Source organism: Lactuca virosa, chromosome 1, assembly GCF_052849685.1.
Source record: "Lactuca virosa cultivar CGN04683 chromosome 1, Lactuca_virosa_CGN04683_v6, whole genome shotgun sequence".
NCBI classification, from domain to species: Eukaryota; Viridiplantae; Streptophyta; class Magnoliopsida; order Asterales; family Asteraceae; genus Lactuca; species Lactuca virosa.
Window position 1 is genome coordinate 289200585 of NC_136426.1, and position 25110 is coordinate 289225694.

At 34.9% G+C, this 25110-nt stretch overlaps 2 protein-coding genes and 1 long non-coding RNA gene across 4 annotated transcripts; 1 reads left to right on the top strand and 2 right to left on the bottom strand.

Moving 5' to 3' along the window:
• Positions 1–779: 779 nt before the first annotated feature.
• On the bottom strand, positions 780–16750 carry LOC145130399 (uncharacterized). Its single transcript, XM_079065205.1, has 6 exons — positions 16357–16750; positions 16212–16241; positions 15523–15813; positions 15134–15418; positions 14354–14952; positions 780–1583 (listed from the first exon to the last, which is right to left on the bottom strand). Exons 1-6 carry the CDS (start codon positions 16748–16750, stop codon positions 780–782), a joined length of 2403 nt encoding a protein of 800 aa, XP_078921331.1.
• A 24-nt stretch (positions 16751–16774) lies between these two features.
• LOC145130405 (uncharacterized) lies at positions 16775–17110 on the bottom strand. The gene has a single exon (XM_079065212.1). It carries the CDS (start codon positions 17108–17110, stop codon positions 16775–16777), a length of 336 nt encoding a protein of 111 aa, XP_078921338.1.
• A 3149-nt stretch (positions 17111–20259) lies between these two features.
• LOC145109555 (uncharacterized) lies at positions 20260–24469 on the top strand. Of its 2 annotated transcripts, none has more exons than XR_013709074.1 (5): positions 20260–20634; positions 20708–20982; positions 22590–22751; positions 24113–24199; positions 24286–24469. It is a non-coding gene; the product is annotated as an uncharacterized LOC145109555 (long non-coding RNA). The 2 variants fall into 2 exon arrangements; XR_013709081.1 differs by having other exon boundaries at positions 24119–24199.
• The last annotated feature ends 641 nt before the right edge of the window (positions 24470–25110 follow it).

The following is a 25110-nucleotide window of genomic DNA, read 5'->3' on the forward strand; positions in this document are numbered from 1 at the left end:
CTTAAATACATTCTTGCGCAATGCGCGAGGTTACGCCTAGTATATATATATATATATATATATATATATATATATATATATATATATATATATATATATATATATATATATATATATATATATATATACTAGGGAAAAACCCGTGGAACCCACGGGTGTTAATGTTAAATAGAATATAAAATTTAATTATGTAATAAATAATATATTATTAAGTTAAAAAACTTGTATTGTATTTTTTTAATAACTTTTTGATTTGTAAGTATTTAATTACACAATAAATTTTAAGTATTTAATTAGAAACGGAGATTTTTAAAACCCTTACTTTTTACTCCTTAATCGTTCATGGTATTAATTTCGTTAGATTAATAGAAATTGTTGTTGTTTTCGTGTGTTTTTTTCAAAACTTTACCTTGATATACTACGTCATGTGTTTCTTTTTTAGGCTTATTGGCATTAACCTTGAAATTCGTTCAATGGTGGTGTTTTTCTTAGGATATGTTCTCTATTTTTAGTAAATTTGTAAACATTAAGTATTTAATTACAAATGTAAATCCACATATTTTGTAAAAGTCATTACTTTATATGATGCAACATACGTTTAAGTAACGACAAAAAAACCCAAAAAAACATCGTAATTGATTTGATACAAAACACACAAAAGATCTCTGTAATAAAATTAACATAAAAAAATACAAGACGTAATTATAAATAAATAAATAAATATGATAGATGAAGTGTGATTTGCTAAAAATGAGTAAAAGATGCTACAACAAAGTTGGTTATAAATTGCGAAAAACTTCCTTATAAACAACATTGGAAGTTTTATTTGTGAGTCTACCATCTTTATCTAAAATTAATAATTTCAATCCCTCTCTGCTTTGAACGCTAGATAACGCAACATACAATTGCCCATGTGAAAAAACCGGATCTTTGAGAAACAAACCAACCTTCGATAACGATTGTCCTTGACTCTTATTAATAGTCATTGCAAAACATACGTCCAAAGGAAACTGTCTTCTTGTGAATTTGAAGGGAATTTTTTTTTCTGATGGACTTAAAGACATTCTTGGAATAAAAATCCAGTTTCCAATATTAGTTCCAGATATTATACGTGCCTCAATAACACGTTTGCCCAATGATATCACCTGTAGTCTTGTGTCATTACATAAGCCGTTTTTCTGATAAATATTTCTCAGTAACATTACTGGAACACCAATTTTTAAAACTAACTTATGACTTGGTAGACCGGATACTTTAAGACCATTTAATACATCAGGCGAGTATAAATTTGCATCAAACTGATCATGGACAAATTCAGACTGACATAGGCTATCTGAACTTAAATATTTAACCTCATCTTCTGGAAACTTGTTAAGCAAACGGTTGTTTATTTCCTGAACAACTTCATTCTTTGGAGCAAGTATAGCTCTTTCTTGGAAATAATTTGTACTGCTATACTTCTCCAAAATTGAAGGATATACAAACTCAATTAATGAACCTATAGGATCATCTGGATCATTAAATATCATCCAGAATATCGATAATCGTTTCGCCGTCGTTAGGACCACCGAGTTTGCCTTCTCCTATATCCAATAGCCAATTTGCAAAATCTCTTATTTTTTCTATATCAGGTTGATCCCTTCCAACAGTTAGCCTCATGTTTTTTTGTTAATCTATACACTTTGCAATGTTGCCATAAATATGAAGAACTCAAAGAAGCGTTAACAATGTTCTGTTTGTTGCCACCCGTGTGACAACCGTCAAAATTCATGTCGGTTCTAGATTTGACTAAACTTAGTTGCACGTACATGCACGACACATACTAGACTTAGTAACTAGAAGCTAAGTTATAACCTAATAGAAATTTGGAAACAAGTAGAATCGAAGGATAGTGTACTTAGATATTACAATGGTATGTGAATTCTACAACTACTTAACTATAATGACTATCCATATTCGGGTCATTCTTTGACTTGAACATCTTTGCATGAATCATGTAGACACATCATGCACTTGACTTAGTGGTATAAATTAGGTCCGAGTCTCATAGGAACTTAAGTCAAAGTTGAAAACTAGGACTAGTATACTTGATTCCTCAATCTCGCTTGAATCTCAGAATTACTACATAGGGTGCTAATAAACCAGTAAAAATGAATTACAAACATTATTTTTAACTAGAAAAGAGTTATGAAACTCTATCATAATTTGAAATCTCAAATAATTCAATTATTTTGATATCCAAATATTTATTAACTCTCAAGACCCTAAAAACCCTAAAACCCCTAAAATCTCAAATTTATAAACTTTAACACCTAAAAATCCATAAAATTTGGTATGGACTTTATAATATCAATTTAAAATAACTTAATTTAGGAAAATATAACCAAGGAGAAATAAAATTTAAGTCACTAGTATTTAACCTTATTTTCTAAGCCAAAAATCAAGGTTTTGGGAATGAAAACTAGGATAAGGTGCATATTTTATAAAAACTTGATATTTTTATAAAATAAACTTATATTTTATAAAATTTAAAAGAGTGAGAACCTCTCTCCATTCAAAATTTCGGACCTTTCTCTTATCTCTCTTACTTGAAAACCCTAATACACCACTTCCCCATATCAAGAATCACTTTCACTTTTTCACTCTACCTGTCATTCTCTCTTACACTCTTCATCACCACCACCATTTTCTCTCACCCTCACCCTAAGTCACGAAATTTTCCAGAAAATATGTCCAAGAACACACCTCAAACTCGAAATCCTCATCATCTTGTGGTGTTCTTGAAGGTAAAATTGATTTCTACTTCACTTTTCCTTCAAGTTTTGTTATTTTTCTTACACTTTCTTCTTCTTCTACTCCATTCTATTGTAAAATCATGAACACTTGCACCTACTCACTGTTTTGATGATGATGGTGGTAGGATTTCATCCAAAAACAACATGCATGTTGTAGATGGTGAAGTTCCATGACCTAAACCTAAGTCAAAATCAAGGAAATGCACTTTTCTACATGTTTTGGTGGAAAAAAAACCACATGCATCCAAAGTTTTCTTTCAAAAACGAATTTTGAATATTTCAAACTCATGAATGGTCTTCAAACCAACATTCATGTGATGATCTTCAAGCTTAGATGCTAGATGATCAAAGTTTGTTGTTAAAATCTTTCAAATATGTTCATAAAGGATTTATTCTCAAATACATACCTAAAACTCTTTTTGTAACATCCCAAGTTCAGTAATATAAGTTCGGGGTGCTATGTGTAAATAAAGGAGTAGAATCGACGAGTAGGTGTCTTAACTCGTCGAGTCGGAGCGAGTGTTGGGCACGTGTTAAGTGATCCGACTCGCCGAGTCGGCGGCAGGACTCGACGAGTCAGTACTGGGAAGAGAAAACCCTAAAATTTAGGGTTTGCACCCTATTTAAAGGACTTTATGTCCTCACCTCAGCCTCTTTGTTACCCTTGAGAGTCAGTAAACCCTAAATCGTGTAAACCTCCATTGTTGAGTGATTTGAAGCTTTGGAAGAGGATTATAGTGAAGGAAACTTGTAGATCAAGAGGCTAGCATCAAGGAGTTCGTGTAGATCCAGAATCTACTTCATCTTGGGCACATTTATGAGGTAACAAGTCGTTACCTTGAGCTTTTCCCTTCTAGATCTATTCATTGATGATGATTGGGGCTTTTTAGCATGTTTGGAATCTATTTCGGGTTTTGGAACTAGATCTGGGGTTGCAACTTCAGATCTAGACTTGTTTGAGTCCATGGAAGCATAAAGTATTAGCCCTTTGGCATGTTTGTGAGCATTCTTGTCTTGGACCTTCTCTATAGCTTGTGTTGAGCAAATACCACCTTGCATGCACGTAAAGTTGGAAACTTTACGTGTAAAACTAGCCCTAGGAGTCCAGATCTATGAGTTGGAAGGAGTGGGATGGACTGAAATCATCTGTTTGGGGATGACTTAAGTGAACTCGGCGAGTCTGTTCTTGCACTCGACGAGTTGGGTCGCAAACCCTAACCCATCTGGTAATGATGCGGATCAGTGAGTTGAGTGGACTCAGTGAGTTGGACAGGCTAGGACTCTGATTGAAGGGCTCGACGAGTCATGGGGTGACTCGGAGAGTCGAGTCGCGAATTGTGGGGTTTCTGAGTTCATGAACTCGGCGAGTCACTAGGTTGACTCGGCGAGTAAGGTCAACTAGGAAGGTTGACATTGACCAGAACATTGACTTTGACCAAGAGTTGACCAGTTTGACTTCCAGGGGTATTCTAGTAAATTGGGCACTTATAGATATGGTTTCATCAAGGGTTAGGTGGTGGAGTTCGTGGCCGTGAGCAGAGGATTTGATCTTACCTCTTCAGTTCATCATTTCAAGGTGAGTTATCCTCACTATACTCAAGGGTCTAAGGCACCAAAGTCGGCCCTTTGATTTGTTTTTTCGAGTAGTTACTTTTGTGATATGATAGCTTGGTATCCTGGTAGATAGGATGGTTACGTGCTAGTACGATCGGTTATATCAGTATCCTGGTAGATCAGATGTGGTTATGATTAGTGACCTATAGTTAGGTCTGACTGCCTGTATGTTGGTAGGAGATTAACTGTTATATGTGCACATGCTTGTTATGGTAGTTGAGGGTATTCCATCCCGAGGATGATAGGGCCCTAGTATTTTGTCTGGTAGACTGTTATATGATTATCTGATATAGGTGCACATGTTTATTTGATAGTATGTGGGCAATCCAACCCGATGGTTATGGGCCGAGAGTATTCCATCCCGAGGATGATTGGACTCATAGTAGGTGGGCATTCCAACCCGATGGTTGTGGGCCGAGAGTATTCCATCCCGAGGATGATTGGACTCATAGTAGGTGGGCATTCCAACCCAATGGTTGTGGGCAGAGAGTATTCCATCCCGAGGATGATTGGACTCGTAGTATGCTGGCATTCCAACCCGATGGTTGAGGGCCTGGGGTATTCCATCCTGATGGATGATTGGACCCATAGTAGTATTGTAGGTGTAGGAGTGGGCATTCCAACCCGATGGTTGTGGGCCGAGAGTATTCGATCCCGAGGATGATTGGACTCATAGTATGTTCGCATTCCAACCCGATGGTTGAGGGCCAGGGGTATTCCAACCCGATGGTTGACTGGACCCATAGTATGTTGTTCATTTCTGTATGTGTATGGTGTTATGTGTATGGGTATTTTGGGGGTAACTCACTAAGCTTTCGGGCTTACAGTTTCAGTTTATTGTTTCAGGTACATCAGGAGATCGTGGCAAGGCAAAGGCGTGATCGTACCGCTCCTCACTTTTATGATGTTGTTCTGGGATACTCTGATAATAAACTATTTGGAAACCTTTTTGTAATAACGAATGTAACTTGGGTTGTTTTTGAAAGCTTAAATTGGTTTGAAATATTTTGGGTGTTACAATTTTCTGATCAAATCCTATTTTTGCAAGAATCCCACTAATAAAATAAGACGATCTGTAAATTTTCAGAAAATAATTCTTTTTTCTCGAATTATTATAATTATTGCAATAAAATAGGGTAAATTCGTGGATGACCACTAAAGTTTCCAAATAATTATTATAACAATTATTACAAGTTGGTATCAGAGCCTTGGTTTGAGTGAATTGGAGGAACATTCGTGTGAATCCAGTCTCAAATCAAGGAAAGGTTTTCAAAATGATTTCTAAAATGGTTTTCAAAATAAGTAAAGGAGGATGCAGGGTGTACGATCAGCAGGAGCCAGTAAGTAGACCCCAAAATACCATACAGATATTTGATATTATGTGATATGATAGAACATCATGCTAGTACTAGGCTAGGGATCTTCAGGAATTGCATGATAGAATTTCCTGATTACATGATGTCTGCTAGCCTAGGGTTCTCTTTATATGAAATTGACATAATTACTGTAGTTATTTAGTGTATGCATCACGGTTATACATAACTAAGATCTTATAGCCCGAGAATGTTTGATTTGGCCTTATGTTATGTTCTTGTCTGATTGGGAGCTTAGGGTAGGATTGGATATTCGAAAGTCTATAGGGTCCAGCGTTATATATGACTAGCATACACTAGTGCTGCAGGGCTGGTGGAAGTTTTCATGGATGGGTGAGTTGTGGGACCAGTAGGTCAGTATGAGATGTTTAGCTTTCCTCTAGGAGTGAGGATTGAGCGCTCGCTATGTTTATGTGTATTGTTAGGGTGTTGTGGTGATACTTGGGACAAATATGGGTAGGTGTGGAAGGTAGTATGGGCCCGTACTACTGAAAGCACAGGACCCATACGCGTATCAAGGAAGTCACAACCCCTAGGGTTTTGGTTGGGAGCTAGTTTCTGGGTTGTTATGAGGAATGTCTAATGTCCTTTTTGGATGTATTTCAGTATGGTGGTTACGAGACGCTTCGGGGCGGGATCCGGTTCGGGATCAGGGTCAGGAGAGGGTGGTCAGGATGGATCGGCACCACCCGAGGTCATTGGCCAGATGAGGACGGAGGAGTTGGATGTCAAGATTCGTGAGATCCTGCATGATGAGGTTGCTGCTATGTTTTGGGCTCAGTTACCGGAAATTTTTGGGTCGATCAAGACCGCCATGGTTGAGTACTTTGATGAGTGCTATGCAGCTCTTGTAGAGACGGCTGTCGCGGCAACTGTAGCAGCGGTAGGGGGAGGAGCCGGTCGGGGCTTTCAGTATCCGGACTTCGATAATACGAAGCCCCTTACTTTCGACGGGGTTCAGGATCCGATCGTTGCTATGATATGGTTGTCGGATGTGGAGGGATGTTTCTTCACATGTTTATGCCCTACTGATTAGAGGGTGAGGTGTGCTCTGAACCTGTTGAGGCTAGGGACGAAGGATTGGTGGAGATTGACTACGGGGTCATACTTCGACGCGCAGCGGGCTGCGGTTACTTGGGATCAGTTTCGGGACATGTTCAGTACTCGTTATGTTCCGCGGGTTGAGTGGGAGAGGTTGGCTCAGGAGTTTTTGGAGCTGAAGCAGGATTTAGAGTCGGTGACGGAGATCACCAGGATGTTAACGGAGAGGGCGGTGTTTTGCCCTGAGTTTGCTTCGGAGCAGGCTCAGATGACCCGGTATCTGAGTATGCCCAAGAGGGATATCAGGCAGTTCGTGTCTACGCAGAGATGTGATACCTTGTTGGAGTTGCAAGAGGCCGCCAGGCGGCGCGAGTTAGAGATCGAGCTCCAGTTGAGGGAGCAGAGGCAGGCCCCGGTGCAGTCTCAGCCTGCGACGAAACGGTTGAGGGCCACTGATTATCGATAGGGGAGTCAGAGGAGTCGCACTTGTGGGAAGTGCGGCAAGGTGCATGATGGAGGTTGTTGGTCTTCTTCTTGGTGCCACAAGTGTGGCAAGGAGTGTCACATAGCCAGGGACTGCAGACAGCAGACTCCAGCTGCCGGAGTCTGACTCTGTTATCATTGCGATCAGGTGGGCCATATGAAGGCCCAATGTCCTCTTTTGGCTGCCAGGCCAGTGCCGGCCCCAGCACCAGCCATTTTGAGGATTACTGACGGGGGTCAGGGTAGAGCAAAGCTTCCGAAGGCTCAAGGGCATGCCTATCAGCTGATGGCCGAGGAGACCGGGACAATGCCAGAGGTGACGGCCGGTATGTCTTTTCTCCTATCTTTTGTTCATATTTGTATTACGAGTTTCCGTTTCTCTCTGCGTGAGTTATTAGAGGATAGGAGATGCTAGGGGGATTGTATGGTTAAGAGATCATAGATGGGTAGGACCCGGTGGTTCATTCAAGAGAAAGAGATATGATAGGAAAAATCGTTAGACCAGATCGAGCAGTCGTGATTCGGGGATTCAGAAATCATCAGCAGGAACTCGGATACTTTGAAGTTCGTTGCCTTGGATAGGGACAATTGAGTCGCGTACCAGTTTCGCCGCCAGTAATCAATAGTTAGTAATCTAAGTGGGGGAGAATTGGAAATTCTCAGATGAGGCATTTGCATTGGAAGATGCTGTCTGATGCAGTTGGATGGCGGTTACTAGAGTGGAGTAAGGAGACGGCCCAGTTATTCTGAAGACTTTGTATGAATGGTAGATCTATGTGCAGGTATAAAGTGCACTGCTATGCTAATAGCAATCAGTAGGCCTGTCTTCAAGTGATAGATATGTTGAGGAAGTGTGATGAGAACTTTTTATAGGTTATCGGTTGTATGTTCAGGTTCTGAGTATATGTGTTATGGAATGGCATCGTGATCTACAAGTGGATAGTGTAGAGAGAAGTTTCGATGTTGTGGCAATGACCGATGCTGCAAGGTCGTGGGTTAAGCCTCCTTGGAGGTGAAGGAGGTGAGCATCTCCAGAATGGAGTTTTGGACAGCAGAAGTGGAAGTAGCGGGGTGGACAGACTCGGAAGCAATCCAGACCTATGCTGAGGACCATGTGAGGGTATTTCAGTCATGGGCTGTGGGCATAGAGATTGTGTGATTATGACTGTTGTAGGAGCGCGTTCAGATTGGGCATATTGTTGAGATTTGGGTGGGTGTGCTCGGTTGTGTCGAATCAGAAAAGTTTGAAGGAGATGCAAGGATAGATCCTTGGATACCAAGTATGGTTGTAGGCATGGCTTATGTATGTAGTGGTATTCCAATCTAGGGTAATCCATCCTGAGGATGACCGGACCCTATGATTGATTGGACCTGATGTGTTTGGTATTCCAACCCGAGGGTTGATTGGGCCAAACATGCGTAAGGATATGAGGGTATACCATCGTAGGGATGACTGGACCCGTCGTAGGTGTACCTGGTTCTCCAGCCCGAGGCTGATTGGGCCAGGTATGAGTATTTTTGCGTTATAGCTGGTTGTTCATGAGAGTTGCTCGGAGGCTGAAGGATGCGTCGTCCTGTCAGCGCGGAAAGGGACTAGATGCAGGAAGGGAACTAGATGAGTTTCCAATATTGCAAGTTACCCGGGTTATCGCCAGTTTTGGAAAGGGAAGGAAAGACTAGTACTATGAAAGAAAGCCCAGTGAATTATAGTGGTATCCAACTTTTGCAAGTCATGAAACTGGGTGCATGGCAGGAAGGTGGAAGTATCACCGAGTGATACTTAGATTGATGGGTGTGGATGTCAAGGAGAAGAGGTCGGTGGACAGCTTGGAGCAATAGGTAGGGATCCTGCTCAGGAAGGAGTTGTCCTTAGAAGGGACGCGGTAGTAGTTCCTGAAGAGATTTGGGCTGGTTTGGGAGATTGGAGGCTGCAATGTAGGAGTGTTATCCAAAATCGTGTGCTGCAGCAGGCTTCGAGGACGAAGCCTAATTTAAGTGGGAGAGAGTTGTAACATCCCAAGTTCAGTAATATAAGTTCGGGGTGCTATGTGTAAATAAAGGAGTAGACTCGACGAGTAGGTGTCTTAACTCGTCGAGTCTGAGCGAGTGTCGGGCACCTGTTAAGTGATCCGACTCGCCGAGTCGGCGGCGGGACTCGACGAGTAAGTGCTGGGAAGAGAAAAACCTAAAATTTAGGGTTTGCACCCTATTTAAAGGACTTTATGTCCTCACCTCAGCCTCTTTGTTACCCCTTGAGAGTCAGTAAACCCTAAATAGTGTAAACCTCCATTGTTGAGTGATTTGAAGCTTTGGAAGAGGATTATAGTGAAGGAAACTTGTAGATCAAGAGGCTAGCATTAAGGAGTTCGTGTAGATCCAGAATCTACTTCATCTTGGGCACATTTCTGAGGTAACAAGTCGTTAACTTGAGCTTTTCCCTTCTAGATCTATTCATGGATGATGATTTGGGGCTTTTTAACATGTTTGGAATCTATTTCGGGTTTTGGGACTAGATCCGGGGTTACAACTTCAGATCTAGACTTGTTTGAGTCCATGGAAGCATAAAGTATTAGCCCTTTGGCATGTTTGTGAGCAGTCTTGTCTTGGACCTTCTCTATAGCTTGTGTTGAGCAAATACCACCTTGCATGCACGTAAAGTTGGAAACTTTACGTGTAAAACTAGCCCTAGGAGTCCAGATCTATGAGTTGGAAGGAGTGGGATGGACTGAAATCCTCTGTTTGGGGATGACTTAAGTGAACTCGGTGAGTCTGTTCTTGCACTCGACGAGTTGGGTCGCAAACCCTAACCCACCTGGTTATGATGCAGATCAGTGAGTTGAGTGGACTGAGTGAGTTGGACAGGCTAAGACTCGGATTGAAGGGCTCGACGAGTCATGGGGTGACTCGGCGAGTCGAGTCGCGAATTGTGGGGTTTCTGAGTTCATGAACTCGGCGAGTCACTAGGTTGACTCGGCGAGTAGGGTCAACCAGGAAGGTTGACATTGACCAGGACTTTGACTTTGACCAAGAGTTGACCAGTTTGACTTCCAGGGGTATTCTGGTAAATTGGGCACTTATAGATATGGTTTCATCAAGTGTTAGGTGGTGGAGTTCGTGGCAGTGAGCAGAGGATTTGATCTTACCTCTTCAGTTCAGCATTTCAAGGTGAGTTATCCTCACTATATTCAAGGGTGTAAGGCACCAAGGCCGGCACTTTGATTTGTTATTCGAGATAGTTACTTTTGTGATATGATAGCTTGGTATCCTGGTAGATAGGATGGTTACGTGCTAGTACGATCGGTTAGATCAGTATCTTGGTAGATCAGATGTGGTTATGGTTAGTGACCTATAGTTAGGTCTGACTGTCTGTATGCTGGTAGGAGATTACCTGTTATATGTGCACATGCTTGTTATGGTAGTTGAGGGTATTCCATCTCGAGGATGATAGGGCCCCAGTATGTTGTCTGGTAGACTGTTATATGGTTATATGATATAGGTGCACATGTTTATTTGATAGTATGTGGGCAATCCAACCCGATGGTTGTGGGCCGAGAGTATTCCATCCGGAGGATGATTGGACTCATAGTAGGTGGGCATTCCAACCCGATGGTTGTGGGCCGAGAGTATTCCATCCCGAGGATGATTGGACTCATAGTAGGTGGGCATTCCAACCCGATGGTTGTGGGAAGAGAGTATTCCATCCCGAGGATGATTGGACTCGTAGTATGCTGGCATTCCAACCCGATGGTTGAGGGCCTGGGGTATTCCATCCTGATGGATGATTGGACCCATAGTAGTATTGTAGGTGTAGGAGTGGGCATTCCAACCCGATGGTTGTAGGCCGAGAGTATTTGATCCCGAGAGTATTCCATCCCGAGGATGACTGGACTCGTAGTATGCTGGCATTCCAACCCGATGGTTGAGGGCCTGGGGTATTCCATCCTGATGGATGATTGGACCCATAGTAGTATTGTATGTGTAGGAGTGTGGGCATTCCCACCCGATGGTTGTGGGCCGAGAGTATTCCATCCCGAGGATGATTGGACTCGTAGTATGTTGGCATTCCAACCCGATGGTTGAGGGCCAGGGGTATTCCAACCCGATGGTTGACTGGACCCATAGTATGCTATTCATTTCTGTATGTGTATGGTTGTATGTGTATGGGTATTTTCGGGGTAACTCACTAAGCTTTCGGGCTTACAGTTTCAGTTTATTGTTTCAGGTACATCAGGAGATCGTGGCAAGGCAAAGGCGTGATCGTACCGCTCCTCACTTTTATGATGTTGTTATGGGATACTCTGATAATAAACTATTTGGAAACCTTTTTGTAATAACGAATGGAACTTGGGTTGTTTTTGAAAGCTTAAATTAGTTTGAAATATTTTGGGTGTTACACTTTTCTGATCAAATCCTATTTTTGCAAGAATCCCACTAATAAAATAAGACGATCTGTAAATTTTCAGAAAATAATTCTTTTTTCTCGAATTATTATAATTATTGCAATAAAATAAGGTAAATTCGTGGATGACCCCTAAAGTAAATGATGACATCTCAGTAAGTTTCATCGATTTTGGTAACTGTTTGGTATGGTTTTGAATTTTCTTTTTGTTTAATTAAAATAAATCATAAATCCATTTTAGGGAATGTGAAAAGGCTATATAATATTTTTCGCAGATCCTACCTCATGTGGAATACTTAGAAAAATATGTTCAGAATTTTTCATAATGCATACATATTTTTCCCTGATTTTTGTATTTATAATGGACTAATAATGGGAAACATAAGTCTACTAATACAAAATTCATGAAAATTTACCAGAAGATCTTGTAATATATTAGAACTCTAACTAAAAATTTGAATGATTTTTCTATTCAGTATGCAATTTTTCTTCTATTTTCTAAGATTAAATACACTTAAATCCACAAAATCGGATTACATTATATAAAAATCACCATTGGTATTTTTACCGGATTATGTACACTGTAAATGAAGTTTACAAAATTTTTTGTAATTTAATTTAACTGTTTGATAATTATTCACCAATTAATGATTATTCAAGAGAATAAAACAAAGACAAATAGCAAAACTAACTGAAAAATATCTTTTATATTTTTCACAGCTTCTATATGTGTAATAACAGTGTTACAAAAATTTTGGGCAATTTTGGAAACTGTTTTCTAATTATTTCCATTTTTGTTAGAATAAATGCACAAAAATCATAAAATCAGGATAAACTATTTAGAAACCCATTTTTATATTTTTTCCACCTTAAGTATATTCAATGGAAGTATTATAAAAAATTTTGGAATTTTTATCATCTGTATACTATTTTTCACGAATTTATATTGTTATGAAGGCTTAAAAATTGGGAAAAATAGTTAATCACATCAAAAATTCAAAGGAAATTTTCTGGAAGACCTCTACTTTATTTAGAATGAAATTCAAAGTTTGAGAATTTTTGGAAATTGTTTGATAATAATTTGGATTTGTAGGAGTTTAAAACACCTTTAAATGTATTGAAATACCCTTAATTAATATTACAAAAATCTTGAAAATAATATCCAAAATTATCTTAATCACATGATTTATAAAATTTCACCATTTTAGAAAATGTTTGTAACTTAACAATATTAAATTTTGACACAATATTGACATAATTCTATTATAGTAGCAAGTATACTAGGATTGACTTTCTATTAGAGACTCATTAGTGTGTAACATTGTGTAGGAATTGATAGTAGCACAAGTGGAATGTAGTTCAAGTCATCGTATGCATCATCTCAAAGCATTGTGAGTATTCACGAATCCCCCTATTTTCGGGTTTTAAATGTTTTGGGGTGGAAAAGCATGTCCAAAAACTGTTTATTGTTCGTTGTATTTACTTTGACTTGTATCAAACTTGGTTGCTATATGTTGTTGTGTATGTGTATTCTATTGTTAATTCATGAGGCCTTATCGCGTTTAAGTGCCTGGAATCAGTTCACACAACTCATTAACTCATTTGAGCTTATGGTCATTATGGATAGCGCTATTAGGAGGTAGACAACTCCTCACTCGCACGATTCGCTTGAGTGCATTTTACCATATTTCCCTATGTTAGCGATAGACATAGAAGAGGGAACCCTCGGTTATTAGGCTTGGGTTGTGAACTCATGATATAATCATTATGCACATATGAACCTTGTATCTCGTTTTAGCAACAAACTTTATTTCCCATGAGAATATGAACGTTGCATCTCATATGGGCAACATACTTTATCTCTCATGATGACAACGAACTTTGTTTATGCAAACTTATTTACTCATATTTGCAATATATTTCTATTTATGGAAACTTTATTTCCCATGAGAATATGAATGTTGCATCTCATTTGGGCAACATACTTTATCTCTCATGATGACAACGAACTTTGTTTATACAAACTTATTTACTCATTTTTGCAATATATTTCTATTTATGGAAACTTTATTTTCCATGAGAATATGAATGTTGCATCTCATTTGGGCAACATACTTTATCTCTCATGATGATAACGAACTTTGTTTATGCAAACTTATTTACTCATTTTTGCAATATATTTCTATCTATGGAAAGTTTATTATTCGCTTTAGCAACGAACTTCTATTCATGAAAACTTATTTACTTATTTTAAAAATGAACTTTGTTTATGGAAATTGTTATCAATATTCAGATTATCATGATTTCAAACTATATTATGTTATAAACATGTGAGTACTCACCAACTATTTTTATAGTTGATGCTCGTTTTACATGCTTTTTCAGGAATCATCGAGTAAGTGGCACTTAGGGACACTTCACTTTTAGGAGCATTCGCATGTGTTGTATTTCAGTTTACATTGTAATTTCTTTTAAAAATTTGTTCAAACTCATTGTAAATTTGTAATGCTTTTTAATACTATGGTTGGTGTTGTCTTTTAACTTTTGCTATGAAACCTTTTATACTGCCACGCCTCGTGTTTCCGCTTTAGCGGGGTGTGACAACCCGGAACAACAGGTAGAATCTGTCTGAAATCTCCTCCAAATACAATAACTTTCCCTGCAAAAGGAATATTTGAGATGCTAGAATTTCGACACCTCAGTACATCTTTCAAAGTTCGATCTAAAGCTTCAAATGCATGTTTATGGACCATAGGTGCTTCATCCCAAATTATCAAAGAGGTTTTTCTTAATAAGCTAGCTAGCTCACTATCTGGATTTATTTTACAAACATAATCTTCTGTAAGTTCAAATGGAAGTATAAATCGAGAGTGTGCTGCTCTACCACCGGGAAATAATAACAAAGCAATACCGCTTGAAGCAACATTTAAAACAATATTACCGTCAGATCTAATTGCTGCAGATATTGTCTTCCAGAGAAAAGTTTTACCCATTCCACCATAACCATAAACGAAGAAAACACCTCCTTTATTTTCTTTAACAACACTCAAGATGTTAAGAAAAATGTTACGTTGCTCATTTGTTAATGCAAGAAACATACGATCAAAGTCATTCTTTATAACGGGAATGTCATAATCTAGCTCCTCAGTGATAAGTCGATTGTTAGAAGAAGAAACTGATTCAACATCTGGGTAAGACATCTTTGTGAAATTTTTGAGAGTGGAGTTGTTTCGAAGTAAAATTTGTTCTATTTCGAACAAAGTTAAGTTCTTAAGTTCATCTTCACTGAGTGATCTCCACCATAAATTTTAAATTAATTACAAAATATAAAATATAATATTTAATAATATTTATAATACTTATGTAATGGGTGTTGATAAGAAAAAGAAATTATTTTAAATAGAAATGAAGGGAAAAAATTTAAATACCTGGAGACTTGAACCTTTGTTGTTGGTTATATAGAATTCCGTCCGCAAAATATTCCCATGTATTTTCCCAAACGGCCTCTGGTTTAGACATACTATTACACATCAACAATGTGACAAATAAGAAGAGTAGATAAAAACCAGATCCAAAATGGCTTGCTTCTTTAATTGCATCGATGTATTCCTTGTCATCATCTAATAGCCCGAGTGCATAACAAGCATCTCTAAAAGAAGAATATGTTTCACCATTTACCGTGCGAATTTCATCAAATGACGTCGGACCTTTAACTTTATTTAAAAGAATTCTTAAAAAATAAGTTTCGCCAAGATTAGGTGAAACCGAATGAATTCTACATATGTAAGTTCTCGTGCTTCACTATTAATTGCATTACACTCCATCCAAGATGTGAACTTTGAAGCAGCAACAGAAGGTTTGTCCAGAACATAGTCGATATCATCGTCTTCACCATATACAATTTGTTGTTGATTAGGAAGATGAAAAGGTAGTCTAACTATAGAAGGATACCTGCAATGAACATCATATTTAAAAATTTGCCATGATGCTTCACATGCAGATAAATATCTACAATCGTAATATTCAGCTATTTCATCGACCGCATCATTATTTTCACATCCATTGTTTGTTGGTACAACAACAACTGAAGCTCTATCGATTAAGATCCCTGATTGCACCATTCAACATTAATATGTGCCTGATATCTTTTTAATAGATATTTGTTGTATGGAACAACATTTCTATTATCCAACTTGACACCCGATTTTTCTACAAAATGACCATCGTTTCTTCTCATATATAACGGAAAACCATTTTGATCAACAGACGAATGATTAAAGAATTGTTTTGGAAAGTTTTTAGAGCACTTTTTATCCACCATGCATGGACAATTGATATTTTTATCTCCACATGGACCATGAATCATGAACTCATTGACAAGTGAATACAATTCTGGCTCTTCAATTTTGTCTGGTATCTCGGCGGAAATTATCAAATCAATAAATTCAACAATGGGTAACTTGTTGTTAGAATGCATAAATAAACATATATGACTATGCGGCAAACCTCTCTTTTGAAATTCAATGGTATAAACATCTGCAAAATATTTGGCAAAATAACAAAATATGATTAGACAATAAAAACATATAAAAAAATATACTATATTAAGAGTAATGTTTTATCAATAATGAAAAAATATAATTTTAATTACATGCTTGAACTTTGCCGAAAATTTGATTCTCCCTTAAGTCTTTAATAAATGCATCAAGCTTGATCTTGAACAACCTACATAGTATATCAGGTCTGTCTTCTGGTTGAAGTGAAGTATCCTTAAGAAACCTTTTCATCTCTGGCCATTTGGGATTACACATAAAGGTTATGAAAAAATCTGGATATTCAAACCATTTACATAGTGACATGGCATCCAAATAGTTTTGCAGCATATAGCGTGCGCCACCAGTAAAGGACGAAGGTAATATGACACGTTGGCCGACATTGGAGATATTAGTGGTTCCTTGAGCTTTTTGGTTACGTAAATTCTCATAAGACTCGCATCTAAGAACATGTTGTTGCCTACGTATGTAATGCAATCTCTCCGTTTCCATCATAGTATAGGTATCTACCAGAAACTATTGAAACAACCTTTTTGAATTAAGAATGAGCGAGAACGAATGATCTCTATCTTGAATTCTAAAAGCGAAATATTCTCTCATTGTACATTTCGCCCGCTTGCTGTTGGTCGTAAATGACACACCTCTATGAAGAATGTCAACACTGTAACCATCATCCCCATATGGAAATAGCAGTGGATATTGAAGAGGAATGTATGAAGGATGCAATTCATTGATACGCTGTAGAAATCCAGTTTTTGTTTGAACAACAATATCCCTCTTTTCAATTGAATCACAAATGTCACCAACAATTAAAACGGCAACCTTAGAAGCAGTCTGTAGGTGTTCTTCCATCTCGCTCCCTTCTCCCGATAAGTCGTAATTTCATATCAACTTGAGGATTTTTCTGAAAAGTATCTCTTACCATCCTATAAGATCTAACTAACACATTATTTGAATCCAACATCACCTTAATATCTTCAATAATATCACTATCAAATGATGTTGATTGATTCTTTTCCCCACTAAAATAATTGAATTTATACATAATATTAGTAATATATATATATATATATATATATATATATATATATATATATATATATATATAATAATAATAATAATAATTATTATTATTATTATTATTATTATTATTATTATTATTATTATTATTATTATTATGAATAAGAAGTTTGAAAACATACCCAAAGCAACTTTGTCTATTTGAAATTTCGTTTTCAGTATCATAAATGTATAACTGAGAGAATTTTGGTTCCGATCCTTTTGCTGGTAAAAGGCTTCCAATACTATGATAATTTTGACCACCCGGTCTGAAAATGTATGGAGTGTTTCCTCTATTGATTGAAGAATCAATTTTACCACCCATCAACGTAAAAGAAAACATTTAATTGTAACGTCGAATGTTTTTCATGAAGTGTTTGCTTTTAGAATCCATATTTCGAAACATTCTTTCATAACTTGGGGGTGCTTTCTTTAAATTTGGAAGTTGAACTTTGCCGTAACCACAACATAATGAATAATACGTGTTCCCTTTTTCTTTACCTTTAATGGATTCATTTCTCCATAACTTTTCATTACATGTTTGACATACAACATTTTGATCATATTCTGTAAAATAAAAGGCGTACAAAAAATATAAGTGAATTTATAAGTATATACGACACAGTATTTGAAATGTAAAAAAAATGAAAATGGATATTATTTTTTGATTTCCTTTTGAGATACCAACTATTAGGTTTTCATTTATGACTTGATGTATATTTTCTACATCTTCTCTCAAATCAATCAACGGGATAGGGGATAAATGTTTCGACTTCCTTTTTAATTTATGACATCCTGGATTTAAATTGATTGATGATGAAGAACCAATTATTGTAGATGCATTTTTCTATGTCATATCATTTGAAAGTACATAGTACTGTCTTTTGTTTGGTAACTTGGAAGTGTCATAGTTATGACTGATATTATCTGAACAAAATAAATAAAATAAGTATATATATCCGGATTATATAGAAAATGGATAATAGTATATTTTAAAAACAATAAATTATTACCATTTGTAATTTTAGATAACGGATTTCTAACATTTGTAATGTTAGATAACGGAGTTCTAACGTTTGTAAAGGAATGAGAGTATTGTACGATTGTATTTTGGATTCCAGGTGAATTAAATGAATTGACACTTTCTGTTTGACCAACAATGTTGGTTGATTGATCTGCAAGTAAGAAAAACTTATGAAAATTGTAGACATATGTATAAAACAAAGTAATAACCTGAAATCATATAATATTGCAGGCTAATAAAAAAATATGAGAAATCATTTATTGTATATAAATGTAAAATAAGCGTAAGATATCTCTTGAACATAAGTATTTTACAGTTATCCATGTTTTTTAAGAGATGCGGTATTGATGTACTTGGAACATTGGATCTTGTATTCATTTTCTTCAATCATTTATTTTCCAAATATAATTTTCTTTGTCTTCTTTTCTCTCTGGCTTGCAAGTGATACATGTTATTATTGTTTTCTGCATAAGAGATAATAGGACAACATATAAAATGTATAATTAGGTAAATAATATGTTTATTTAATAATATTGAAGAAATAAACGTACCTTTGTAAGCATCGTTTACCAATTTCGAAGAATATTGATTTGCAGCGGATGAAGAACTTGACAATTTATCTATTTTTTTTATGTTAATACATGTGTATGTTATTAAAATAAATTTTATCTAAGTAGAAACTATTTAATTTTCTAGTCTTTTTAGAACAAAGTGAATGCATTGTATGTGTGCAACCTTAACAGATAAATGAAGTTAGTTTATAAATTAATGTGCTTAACAGATAACAATTAAGTAGTTCATATAATATTTATCTAGCGAACAAATGGGTAGAATGTCAATTTGTAGTCATTTTTAAGTATTTTTGTTAAGGATTAGCAAAAAAAAACTACAATAAAATTATATAATTTGTTTAAATGTTTTTTTAGAATGTACATATAAAATAAGAATTAATTTATTAATGTATTATTTTTTTTTATAAAAAATAAGTCAATTGAAAAAAATTTACATTTATAAATAATGTAAAATCAATATTTGATATTTGTTTATATTGTGTAATTGTGAATATAATTAAAAATATTAAACTTAATAATTTATAATTAATTACTTTAATGAATAATACACCATATGAAATGCGAAACATATTTTGGCCTTATAACCTGGAGGGGAATCGAAGTTACTGGATACGAAGAGGAGAATGAACACTCACCCTAAACATGATTTCAGCACCAACACAAAAATCGAAGAGGAATGAATCACATTTCAGAGGTAAACACTACCTGCTGGTAAGTGATGGCTTTTGCGATTCACTGATTAATCACATTTCAAGCAACCACCGCCAAACAACCATTTGTATACATATCGATCAACCAGAGAAATATGTGCGATAGTGTTATGTATTTTTTTGCAGTCCGAGTGTGTTACCATCTATTTTTCTCGCTTCCCAATATCTAACTGACTCTCCTCGTAACCCTAGCTCGGACTCCCTCTCTCGCTTACTGTTTCCATTTTTTGCTGTCCTAGAATCTACCTTCGTGTTTATTGAATGAGATTACAATTTTCGGCATACAATTTGTTTATTGGATACATAATAATTTTATGATTAAACGGTTATAGTATTACTACATTTTCTCAATTTCAATCGATTCTAACGTAAACCCTAAAATATCCGTTCTCATACGCATCTGTTCTTCTTTCTCACATCATGTATATTTTTTTTTTAATTTTTGTACTGATATTATTCTGCAAGTGTGTATTATGTTTGACAGATGTCCTGTTTTAAAAAGTGAATGCTAAATTATTTATTCCTTCATTCTCTTGTGTTGGAATAAAGGGGTTTATTTTATTCCGGAGGTATTGCTTGCTTAAGTTGACTTGTTTTTGCTCAATTTTTATTCTACATAAGCTGATAAACGTTTTCTCTAGACTATTTGAATTCACAGAGTATTTAACAACATCAACTACTCATGTTCATTCAGGGATAATCAGCTGCAATTGTAACATAAATTGGCTGTTGTGGTTGTTTAGGGTTTTCATATGCAAAAAACACAAGAATCAGAGGCCAAGGGTACAGGGGGGAAATCTTGTTCTACTAGTGTTATTAAATGAAGAGGTGGAAGAAGAAGAAGATCATCACTCATATACCAACAACATGACAAATACTCAAAAAGGAGATCATGAAGAGCTTACAAACCCTGCTAAAACCTATCAATAGATTCTTATTTACGGGACAGAAAACAGATTAATTTGCAGGGAGCTTCCTGTTAAGGAAACCCACAAAGTTATTTGATCGGAGGTAATCTTGATTTTCAATTTGAGTTTCTTTTCATTTTTTACCAAAAGTTTATTATATTTTTTGTTACTTTTAGGATGAAAATGGGAACAAAATTGGAGCTGGTAGCTATGGCAAAGTGGTAATTTACTAATTACTTGATTTCTGGTTAATTTTTCTAACACTTTACATATAAAGAAATTTATTTGGGAATTATTTATATATTAATTCTTATTCATTAAACTTACATGTTCTAAAGAAATTATTCAAGTTCCAAATTTTTCTCAGGACAAGAAAGATCCAACACCATTGCACCGTGCAACAAGAGTATTGATTAATTATAAGATGGAAATTGGAGATTTTCCACAACAAGTAATAATCTTTTGACAATAAACTTATTATCTGTTTTTTTAGATGGTGAAAGCACATTGTATTTTAGTATTTTGTTCTATATCAAAGTCGTAAAATGTGTTATATTTTTTTTAAATAGCGAAAGAAATATAAGGGTTTGATAAGTACACAAAATAGTTAACCGCTTAAATTGATAAATTGTGAACTTGTAAATGTGTCACTTGTATTTTTCACTTAAACGTTGGGTACAATGTGGGGTTCAAACACACACTAAAGTGCATATTCACATGTTTCTTAAAAACCACACTTATCATGTTTTAAAGGGAAAGAGTTCGACATGTTTCATAACATATCTTTTCAACACATTAAAAAAGTTCAATTTTAAAAATTTCAAGCATGAAGAAGTTTTATGATCGATGGTTTTGTTTAGTTTGGTTGGAATTGGAGTTCAATTCCATTCAGGCATTTAGTTGCAAATAAGCATGGAATTAGAATCCACAAAATCCTTTGACTAACAGATTTCAACATTTAAATAGCAACCCAAGTAATATAATTCCAAGCATTTCCTCATTGTTAAAAAAATACTCAAATATTCTTTTATTTTTAAAATGGCCACTTAAATATTAATAATTGATTTGTCTGTCAAAAAGTACCCAGATACCCTTTAAAATCAGTTCAATATGCTTTATAAAATATAATTTAAAAAGTTAAATTTGACAAATGTAAAGGGAGAGGGGGGTTTTCTGTTTGCTGGATTTGATCTTATTTGGCCAGAATTGGAATTTAATTCCATTCCGGTGTTTGTTGCAAAGGATCCACAAAATCATTTGACTAATGGATTTCAACATTCCATTTTAAAACCTATGAAATTCAATTCCAAAATTTTGACTAACATAATTGAATTCCTCTTTTGTTAGAAGTACCGAAATACCCTTTTATTATTAAAATGGTAACTTGTATATTTATAAAAAATCTTAAGTGAGAGCCATTGAATGTACACTTTGAAAAGGTAGGATGATAATATGGGTAGATTTTGAAAGTATAATAGTTTGAAACATAAGTAATACAAAAAAATTATACTATTTGTCAGGAAAATCTTGAAAAAAGAACAATCTTTAATAAAATGTTACATAAAAGTCATTGTGGCATATTTTATTAGAAAAATGGTGTTTGTTCTTATAAAAGTTACAAAATCGGTCCCTGTCGTAGAAAAAACATGACATGAATGGTACTTGTTGGTAATAAGTTTTGTAGTTTAGTAAAAGAAAACTTTATTTTAAACAAAATTGTATGATTTTGTAAAGTTCATTGATATTAAAAGTAGATTTTCATAACTATGACGACATCATGGGTAGATTTTGATAGTAGGATGTTATGATGGGTATATAGTTTTATGCAAAAATATTTTGAGATATAAATCATTTGTAGTAAAAGAAAATACAGACACAAACTCATTGAAAAAAAACAAAAAATTAGTTTCAAAACACTAACCTGATATGTGAATACTTTCAACAAAATTACTATAAATCATTTGTAGTAAAAGATAATACATACACAAACTCATGAAAAAAAAAGTAAAATTTAGTTTCAAAACACTAACCTGATATGTGAATATGGAATTGTTGCAGGAATTAAGAGGGTGCACGATTCAAAAGCAGTTGATGTGTGAAATGAATAGAAAGTTTATGAAGTAGATTGAGGTAACAAAGCCGAAAGAAGTTTCGTAGATGCAATTGAAACACGAAGAAGACGAATATGGAATTTCAAAAAGATGGATTTCACGTATAGAGGTATATTTATAGATATAAAATTATTCTTTTAATATCTTTGCAATATAATCCCGGATTTTATGAATTTATTATTATTGAAATTGTATTGGATATTTTTGTGTTACTGATTTTATGGGATTTAGTATATTACAAATCAATTCAAATTAAATATAGGATTTGCATTTAATAAGACGAAATTAAAAGAGTATTTGTGGTATTGATATCTTTGACTTACAAATCAAGTGTAGAATATCCCCTATTTATCGGTTTTTAAATGTAGAGAATGAGTTTAAATTGGAAAACATATCACGTTCGTGATTTTACTCGGTTGCGACTTTAATGGAGGTAATGGTATCCTTTTTTTTTTGCCTAAATGTCAGATTTATTAGTTAATTAAATTTTATAATTAATAAAAAAATAAAAAAATGTTACTGTCCAGGTTTTAATCTACAACAATTTTCAAAATTAAAGATCGTCATGCTTAAGAAAAACAATATTAATAATTGGAAATTGTAATAACAAATAAAAAATTTGGAAAAAAAATATATTCATTTTAAAAAATATAAGTTATATTGAGTATCATTTACAGTTCAGTTAGATGCAAGTAATCTCTCCAACATGTATCATGGTGGTTTGGAATGTTTTTATTCCTGAAATTTCTAAATATTATTAAAAGAAAACCTTTAATTCTAACTTGAAGAAATCAGGGTCATTGATTGCATTTCAATCCTATATTTTCCACCATTGGATTATTTGCTGACATCATCTTTGTCAACCCTTTTATTTTTGTCCACAAATTTTATAAAACATATATTACGTTTTAAATTAAGATGTCTATTAATCACAATTAAATCTCACCAAAAATAAAATGAATTAAATTAGGAATTCTATTAATAACAGTTAAATCTCACCAAAAATAAAATGAATTAAATTAGGAATTCTATTAATGGCAATTAAATCTCACCAAAAATAAAATGAAAAAATGTCCCGTCCCATCCCTCATTACCAGTACCCCTACCCTTTCTCCCTTTTTTCTTTACATAATTTATCTAACCTAAGTTTTGTAGAGAGGAAGAAAATGGGGAAAGAAGAAATAGAATATATGTCGGCTTCGATCTGTGTAGACTAGTCTTGTGTTCGATCATCATTAAAGAATGAGGAATGATATAGAGATAAATTTCTTTGGATTCTAATTTAATTTGGTCGTTGTTTAGATTGATTTTGGGTACGTTTTAGATTATGTTTCTTTTATTCTGTTTCAACTATGAACTTCCAATCTATAAAACCTTTCGATTTAAGTTTAAATCCCAAATAGTTACATTTTCTGAATTTGCTTCGATTTTTGTTCTTATGATCTGTATTGTTGATTTTGATTTTTTAAGTTATAGATATCTGGAGAGCAAAATGATGGACACAGCAGCACCGCTACCTCTCATCCATTGTTTCAATTTGGAAGATATGTCCACTAGGTAGTGAATTTGTAAATGTCGATTTTCTTTTTTATTTTTACATTTTTGTATATTCATTTAGTCAATGATTTTTTGTGGCTTACCAGGTCGTGAATGGAAGATATACTCGAGTCAATATCTATAATGCTTTACCCATTCGATCCCTTCCTGGATTTGGAGATGAAATTTAAACCCTTATACCATTGAGTGATCCACATATTCTACAACTCAGCAAAACCTAGTAGTGATATGTGTTTTGATTTATTGTAAAAAACATCTTTAAAAATACAAAGTGGGCTCTCAGAAATAAGTTATTACTTATCCTTTTTTAATATTATAAAAAAAACATCTTTTAGACTCAATAGCAAAGAAAAGACAAAGTTTTAGTATACCATGTAAACAGATTACATCGATAAATCTTATTCGAAAATGTTTGGGATTGATTAATTTTGGTTAATTAGCAAGTTTTTTTTGGTTAACTTGTGTTGTCTGGGCATGCCGAGAAGCATAGTAAGAACCTTGCACAACCTTATTCTTTCATTTAACTGGTTTGAATCTTCTTATTGAGTTTACTTTCTCCATGATGAATGGGTACACCCTACACTCTTGAAAATAGGTTTGGTAACATTGTGAGTATCAAGGTTTTCTCAGCAATAAGAGAAGATATTAGTATAAAAGTTGCAATATAAACCATTCTTAATTACATAATAATAACTAAACAAAGATATGTGAAGGATTATCTTTATAATTTAAATTGCAATATATAACATAAAAATCGTATGAAATTTTCATTGTTCCATTCCATGCCCCACAAATATGTTTCTGGAATGGAATTACTTATTCTATTATCTTGCTTTTACGATTACCTATCCATTCCATTTCTTTGTTGTTCCATTCTTTGCAACCTCACATATCTCAAAAAAGTAATTCAG